The sequence below is a fragment of the Myotis brandtii genome, unplaced genomic scaffold, assembly GCF_000412655.1.
Source record: "Myotis brandtii unplaced genomic scaffold, ASM41265v1 scaffold389, whole genome shotgun sequence".
Taxonomy (NCBI): Eukaryota; Metazoa; Chordata; class Mammalia; order Chiroptera; family Vespertilionidae; genus Myotis; species Myotis brandtii.
This window is the reverse complement of record NW_005364914.1, coordinates 1853388-1862083: the sequence shown is the minus strand read 5'-3', so window position 1 is coordinate 1862083 and position 8696 is coordinate 1853388. Positions and strand designations below refer to the sequence as shown.

Sequence of the window (8696 nt, the reverse complement as noted above, 5' to 3'; positions counted from 1 at the left end):
GGGCAGCTGTGCGCGCTGCTGGGCGTCTCTGCGCGGTCCTGGACGGCGGGGAAGGGCCCCAGGATGCAGCCGCCTCTGAGTGGTTCCCACGGGGAAGCTGCCCTTCCCTGGCCCTGGAAGGACACCACCTCCCCGTGCTGGGCGTCTCTGCGCGGTCCTGGACGGCGGGGAAGGGCCCCAGGATGCAGCCGCCTCTGGGTGGTTCCCACGGGGAAGCTGCCCTTCCCTGGCCTTGGAAGGACACCACCTCCCCAAGACCCTCCCCAAAGCTGCCCCTTCTCTTTCAAAGAAGCCTGGAGTATGGCTGCAAGAGTAAGTGAGCAGAGGCTGGGCGAAAACAGCAACCCGTGTGCAACCATCTAATATGTATCAAGCGTTCCTGTCTTCCTTCGCTCAGAGTGCTGTCAACCAGCATGTCTGTGCGATGCTTTCTGGTCATTGTTAAGTTAGCCGAGACTGGTGTGTTCAGTGCCCTCTCAAGTGACCGCCTTACTTAAATGGCAGGTGGAATGCTCTTTGTAATGAACGTGGCTCTCCGTCTTCTTAATTATCTCATTTACCCAATTCGATGGAATGACAGTTTAACTTTAGGCTCTAGAACAGCGGTTGTGGGTCGCGACCCCTTTGGTGGTCGAACGACCCTTTCACAGGGGTCGCCTAAGACCATCCTGCATATCAGGTATTTACATTATGATTCATAACAGTAGCAACATTACAGTTATGAAGTAGCAACGAAAATAATTTTATGGTTGGGTCACAACATGAGGAACTGTATTTAAAGGGCCAGAAGGTTGAGAACCACTGCAGAGAATGGCTTTTTATTTTAGTCTGGAAAGTTGGCTTCAAAACCCCATTTCATGCAGTCATGGGAAGGCTGAGACACTGCCGGTGGGAAGTGTTGAGTGTGATCGCCAGAAATGATTCAGGCAAAAATCTTTGTTTTGTTAAGCACAGGCGTTTGGGGTTAGATTTGATACTCGTGATGCCACATTGAATTTTAGTTGAAAATAAAAACAATTATGTCAAAACAACTTAGCCTTAATTCTCAAAAAGTGCTGTTTTTCTTACGAAAATAGCAGAAGGCCTAGGAGGGAAAAAGTTGTAATTGTTATTCATGAATATGGTCATACTTTCTGGAATGTGGCATTGGGCTTCTAGTTACATAAAAATTACTTGTATATCATAAGCTCTGTAATTTTAAATTATAACCCTTAAATAAATGCCTCAGAAAAGTATATCGGAGTCTTTGATTTCTGGAAAGCACAGAAATTTCTAAGATACCTTTGAGGAATAAGATCCCTCCCAAAACATATATATTTTATTGATCTCAGAGAGGAAGGGAGAGGGAGAGAGAGATAGAAACATCAATGATGAGAGAGAACCATTGATCAGCTGCCTTCAGCATGCCCTACACTGGGATCAATCAAGTCTGAAACCCAGGCATGTGCCCTGACCGGGAATCTAACCGTGGCCTCCTGGTTCATGGTTAGACTCAACCACTGAGCCACGCCAGTTAAGCCCAAACCAGATCTTTTTGAAATGGATGATGGCATTGGCAGTTTTTGCACCCACTGGTTTTCTAGGGTTACTAATTTTGTGAAAGAAAAATGTATTTAGCCCAGTCCACAGGTAGCAAATGAGGCCAGGTAGGTATTATAAATGAGTGAGGCTGGTTAGTGGAAACTTGGAAAGTGGAAGCACATATGTCTCATTTAATAAGGGCAGTTAGTAATCAGCCCAGGGCCACTGCGGCTTTCCAAGAAGTTCAGCCCAGTGTTGCTGGGTCTCTCTTTCTTTCCCTCTCTCCCCTCTTCTCTCTCACCATTGAAATTCATATATTCACATTTTACATGGGTTATCTCATATAATTCTTCCAGTTGACAATTGAAGCCGGTGACATTATCATCACCAATGTTTTAACAGGCGAGGAAACTGTGTTACAAATTAGTTAACTTGACAAAATCAACACAGCTAGGAAGTGGCAGAGCCAGGACTTGAACCTTGGCAGTCTGGATCCAGAGCCTGTGCCCTTTCACAGCCCCTCTATACTTCCCACTTGACTTCCCAACCATGACTTCCTCAGAGTCACAGGTACCGCTGCGCTCTTTCTGCTACACTCTCCAGCCTCCCTAAGGTACGGCCATGTCTGCCATGAAAGAACAATCTCATGAGCCATTTTAAGCCACAGCCCCATTTTCCTAGTTGTGGAAAGAAATGAAGACCACCCACACGAGAACAAACATAGGCTCCTTATTCAAAGCAAGGAAGTCAGCCAGCATCACTTGCATTTCTCAGAGATGCCAAGGCAGGCAGAGGAGTAGAAAAGCTTTATAGTGGAAGACAGGGGAGGCTTTAGATATGCCCTAATTGGAGGCTTTTGGCATGAGGACGCTGTAGAGGGACTAACTAGAAGTGGGGCATTCTGTGTGATTGTTTAGGGTACGTATCTGACTTTCTCCCATTTACCCAAAGTTGGAAGCAAGGGCAAAACTTAGGGAAGCTGTTAGTTATTAATCAAGTCCTAACCATTTGGGCCTGATTTCTACAGGGGTTATTGTTGGCTTCCTGGCCTAGAGGCTACAGATACTAATTTGACTTCCCGGACTGGTTCCTGTAGGTGGTAGGTTGGCTCTCTAGGCTGGTTAACACATGATGTGGGTCAGAGTTGCATTTTCACATATAGTCCAGCCACTGTTCCTTTGTGTACTCATTCTGTCATAGGGGAACGCCTACTTCTTGATTCTCCAGCTACAGTTCATTGTGCGGGGGGTCGGGGGGGGGGTCTATTGACAGCCTGGACCACAGAGCTCTGAAAGGAGACTTGGAGCACACCAGCTGCTTCACGAATTGTTGACTCAGCAAGAAGGGAAGACCTGCTCTGTTCAGGGTAGTTGAGGGCAACTGCCTGTGTTAAATATGCTGAGTTTCTCTATTGGCCATTGAAAGAGAAAGAGGGGGAGAGGTGCAGGGAGGGAAGACTTGACTTAGAGGTGGGAGAAGAGAGTGTTGGGGGACTGAATTAAGAAGACAGTCCCTTTTATTTATGCTCAAGACAGTGGAGAGCCTGAGGAAACAGAGGGTCCAAAATTCCATATAAACAACAACTGTAATAGTAACAGGTAATGTAATACTTTAAACAATAAAGATAAAAAAATTTTAAAAAGTCACAGATAAGACTGTCTCGAGCTGATGATGATTCTTGATGATGGTGACTATCAGGCTGTATTTACAGAGGCAGCTCTGACGAAGGCAAGTCATGTGGCAGCCTATGTGATATGATCAGGGTATACACAACAAGATAGACCAGTCGTTCACAAACTGGAATCCCATACCATCTTTTAAAGATACCAATGTCCAGGCTCCACCCCTGGAGCTGTTGATACAGTAAGTCTGCATGGAGGGTCCAGCATCTTTCTGTTTTTTTGCTAAGCCCTGTAGGTGATGCGCAGCCCAGTTGGGAGCCATTGCTTAGGTCAAATTCTCTTCTTTGATAGCATCCTAACGTAACAGTTATTTCACCACACTCTTACCACTCCACTTAGTTCTTTTTATCTTTAAACAAATTCTACGTAAGAATCTTCAAATCAATTGTATCAAGTATTGTTATTTAAAAGAGTATCATCACAAGGTAACATATTCTCTGGTTGATGTTTCTATTGGTTTTACAATGCAAGTAGAGCTCTCATTAGAAAATGGTATTTATCTTATACTACTTTATAGACACGGTGTCATGTATACAGAGCCTCTGGTAATAACTCATTTCAGTCCATTACAGTAGACTGGTATTTGAATTAAATTGTTTGGAGCACTTCAATAATACACTGAGAAGGAAACCCTTTTTACAAATACTATATAATAGTTATATTCAATTTTCTTCTGCTCAAAAAGGAAATAAAATTATCATAGAAAAAATTAATCACTTTAAAACAAATTAAATGTAAACTCACATTAAATGTGTATTTGAGTATTCAATAAAGATTTTAGATAGTAATAATAATAATAGCTGCCATCTAGTGAGTGTTGACTATTTGCCATATACTGTGTGTTAAGCATTTCACACTCATTTATTTATCTATGAGGTTGTTATTCTTTCTATTTCCATTTTACAGACAGAGAAACTGTCAGAGAATTTAAGTAATTTACCTCAAACCATAGTCCAGTAAATCACAGGATTCTAACCAGAAGGTCAGAGTCCAGAGCCTAGCTATGCTCTTATTTATTTATTTAATTGTTTTATTAAATATGTTTTTATTGATTGCAGAGAGGAAGGGAGAGGGAGAGAGAGATAGAAACATTAATGATGAGAGAGGATCATTGGCTGTCTCCCCCCTGCACGCCCCCTACTGGGGATCAAGCCCACAACCCGGACATGTACCCTGACCAGGAATCGAACTGTGACCTCCTGGTTTATGGGTCAACGCTCAATCATTGAGCTACACCGGCCAGGCACTTATGCTCTTTTTAAAAAAATGTTTAAATTGCCCTAGCCGGTTTGGCTCAGTGGATAGAGCGTCGGCCAGCAGACTGAAGGGTCCTGGATTCAATTCTGATCAAGGGTACATGCCTGGGTTGCGGCCTAAACCCCCAGTGGGGGGCATGCAGGGGGCAGCCGATCAATGATTCTCTCTCATCTTCAGTGATGATTCTAACTCTCTCTCCCTCTCCCTTCCTCTCTGAAATCAATAAAAATATATTTTTTAAAAATAAATAAATGTTTAAATAGAACTGTTTAGAACAGTTTTAAATTTACAGAAAAATTTAGAAGATAGTACAAAGAGTTTCAATATATTCTATATCCTTCCTTCCCATATACTCTGCATCCAGTTTTTCTTCTTATTAACATCTTACATTGGTATGACACATTTGTTACATTGTTGACACCCTGTTATTAAAGTCCATACACTATTCAGATTTCCTTCATTTTTACCAGACATCCTTCCTGTCTTCCAGGGTTCCATCCAGGACACCACGTCACATTTAGTTGTCATGTGTCCTTCTGCTCTTCTTGCTGTGATAGTTTCTCAGACTTTTCTAGTTTTTGGTGACATTGACAGTTTTGAGGAGTATTGGTCTACTGCTTTGTAGAATGACCCTTGACTGAAATTTGTCTGATATTTTCCTCACGATTAGATTGAGATTATGGATTTGGGAGAGGTAGGCCACAGAGGTAAAGTACCGCTTTCATTACATTACATCAGAGGTACATGATATTTACATGACTTATCACTGTTGATGTTATCCATGGCTGAGGTAGTGTCTGTCAGGTTCTTCACTTTAAATTGCCCTCCCTCACCCCCATGACCACGTTATACCCTCTGGAAGGAAGTCACTCTGTGCAGCCCACACTTAGTAATAGAGAGTTATGCTTCCCTCCCTGAGTGGAGTGGAGCCTGTGTTCTTTTGACCACCATGTCATTTCTCCCATCTTACTTGTTCTGTTTAGATCTCACTTCTACTCTAAGTTATGGCCCTTTGTTCTGTTCCCCTTTATGATAATACTAGAGGCCCAGTGCACGAAATTCGTGCGTGGGGTTGGAGGGGTCCCTCAGCCCGGCCTGCACCCTCTCGCAATCCGGGATTGCTGGCTCTTAACCGCTCGCCTGCCTGCCTGCCTGATCACCCCTAAACCCTCTGCCTTCCTGCCTGATCGCTCCTAACTGCTCGCCTGCCTGCCTGATTGCCCCTAACCGCTCGCCTGCCTGCCTAATCACCCCTAACCACCTCTGCCTTGGCCCCCTCTACCACGGCTTCGTCTGGAAGGACGTCCGGAATGATGTCCAGAAGGTTGTTCGGCTATCCAGTCTAATTAGCATATTACTCTTTTATTATTATAGATTCCTAAAAAGAGCTATTTATGCTCCAGTTCCTCCATTCTCCCTGAGTCTGCTTCAGTCAGGCTTCCTCCCCACCGCTCCACTGAAATTCCTCTCCTCCAAGGTCGCCGTGGCAGAATCATTGGTCAGTTCTTCGTCTTATGTGGCACATTTGGTCACTCCTTCCTCCTTGAAGCATGTTCTTTGCTTCTAGGACATTACACTCTATATTCTTCTCTCTTTACAGTTCCTCTTGACCTCTGATCTCCTAGAGTGCCCCTGGGTTAGTCCATGGACCTCTTCTCTTCTGTGTACTATACCCACTATCTTGTCAATTCCATTTTTTTTTTTTTTGCTAATAACTCCCAAATTTCTAGCCTGGGTCTCTCTCTTGATAATTAGCCCCATCCATCTACTTGCCTGTTTGATAGACAACTCCAACTGAACAGTCCAGTTCCCTTTCCTAAAGTTTTTCTCCAGCCCAGTAATGGCAACTCCGTCCTTCATTTGTTCAAGCCAAAAATATTAGTCTTCTGTGACTTCTTGCTTTCTCTCACAAACCACTTCCTGTCTCGCAGCAAAGGCTGTTGACTGTGCCTTCAGGATCAATCTAATAATCTGACAACTTCTCACCGCTACCACCACAGCCATCCTGGTTCAAACCACCATCAGATCCCACCTAGATAATTTCAGCAGCCTCCTCAGCAGGCTCCGTGCTGCTGCCCTGGCCCAATCTCTTTTCAACACAGAAGCCAGTGAGTAAAATATATGTGTAAAGTATATTATATCATTATTCTATTCAGAACCTTTCACTAGCTGCTCATCTCACAGTTAACACCGAAGTCCTACAGCGCCTTACTCACTTCTTTTCTGCTCAATTGGCCTCCTTGGACATGCAAGGAATATTTTTCCTGCAGGTAACCTTGAGGCTTACTTTCTCACTTCCTTCATGTTTTTGATGAACTATTACCTACCCTAACCACTCTTATGCTTCTTTCCTGCTTTATTTTTCTCCATGTCACTTATCCTTCTCCACATACTTTATGTCTTTATTATCCATTTAGCAATAAGCATCATGAAAAATGTCTCCCTCAGCCAGACCCAGCCTCTCATCTGGGTAGCCGTGCACACAATAAATGCTCCCCCTACCACTTGGTGTTTCTTTATAGGCATGCCTCCCCAGCTCGACTGGAAGTTTCCCGAGAGCAGGGAATCCTGTGTCCCCAGAGCCTAGCATAGCATGCTGCTCATAGCTGAAGCTCCATAAATATTTAGAAACAAATGAATGAATGAATAAAAGTGGAGATGTTATGAACATAGACTGTACTTTCTGGTAAAAAAAAAAAAAGCTTCATGAGGGCAGGGTATGTTTGTTGCTTTGTTTTCTGCATACGCCTCTAGCGTCTAAAATTGTACCTGGTACAGAGTAGGCATTCGGTAAATATCTGTTGATTGAATGAATTAATGAACAGACAGATGTTAGTGAAACATCCAAAATATTCCTGGGCAGAATCTTAGACAAAGCATTGTACAACATCATGGTCTCTGCTTATAAGAATTTTCCAATTTAATATAGGCAACATCTATACAGATGCTATAAAGAGGTTAATGAGGGGAGACAGTGTGGGAAAATAGTACTGATCATCACCTGGGTACGGACTCTGAGTTCCAGACTGAAACATTGGTGTTGAGAGTGAACTGTTCTTAAATTCTCTCCCAGAGGTAATGTCAAGTCCTTCCCTAGGTCTGAGATTGAGAAAGCAGGACAGATGGAGGGATACCTGAAAAATCATGCACAGCCCTTTCCAGATATTAAGTTATGAGTCCTACTCAGGTATTGGAGTAACAAGTACACATTAGCCTAGGTATGGATAAGTATTGTTTCTTATAAAATTTCTTAGCTAGTGGGGATGATTGCTTCGGTCTGGAAAGAGAAGTTCAGCTAACTTACACTTCTGAAATTTGTTTTACCTTTTTTGCAATTAAAAATATCTTCAATCTCAAATGTGTTTTTTTAAAAATGACTATTTTTTTGTGTGTGTTTTGTAGAAAGAAGAGGCAAACTTATCTTTGTCTCATTATGTTATCTTAAAACAAACTTTGTGGGACTGTAGTCTTAATTTCCTACGGGTTTTAGCATGTGGTAAAATGCAAATAAAAAAGCTCCAAATAGGGGTGTGTTGCATTATTCTAAAAAACCCCTTCTGACACATATTTGCATATGGAGAGTGATTTCTGCAGCTGAATTCCCCAGCGGTTAGCACTACCTAGAGAGTCCTGCCTCTCAAAACAGCACCTTGGAGCACCCAAAGATTATTTAGCAATCGGTATCTTCAGATAATCTAATCTCTGAGCTCCTCAGGTCGACTTTATGTCTTATATTGTGAAAGATTTCCTTCCAAAAAGTGGTTTTAAACAATGGTCTGCTACAGCATATTTTTAATTTTTTTATTTTATTTTTTACAATATACAAAATAAATCTATTATCAGATTGTAGATACAAAATAATTAGCCATTTATGTGCAATAAACACTAATATTTCAAGAAAAACAATTTTAAATATAATAACATTACATACAATAAACATTAATATTTCAAGAAAAAAAGATTTTAAATATAATAATATTATCAAAACTGTACTAACATAGTATAATATCACAAAAGTTGTAGGAAATATTAAAAATCTGCAAATAACAGGATTACTTCTATAAATATTCTAAAATATTTTTTTCTCTGGCTCTATTTTTGTTCATCAGTTTATGTTGTTCGTTGTATTCCACAAATGAGTGAGATCATGTGATATTTATCTTTCTCTGACTGGCTTATTTCATTCAGCATAATGCTCTCCAGGTCCATCCATGCTGTTGCAAATGGTAAGAGTTC

General features: G+C 41.9%; 1 protein-coding gene across 2 annotated transcripts in view; it reads left to right on the top strand.

Moving 5' to 3' along the window:
- The window catches only part of IRAK3 (interleukin-1 receptor-associated kinase 3), an 89581-nt gene that overhangs the window by 33214 nt on the left and 47671 nt on the right, over nt 1-8696 (top strand). Inside the window, exon 1 of one of the 2 annotated variants that reach the window (XM_014544930.1) lies at nt 155-312. The exons of the other annotated variant lie outside the window; for it this stretch is intronic. Coding sequence (XP_014400416.1) covers nt 183-312 — 130 coding nt within the window. The 5' untranslated portion in view covers nt 155-182. Of the gene's footprint in view, nt 1-154; nt 313-8696 lie in introns of those variants that run through there. 2 annotated transcript variants of the gene reach the window in all.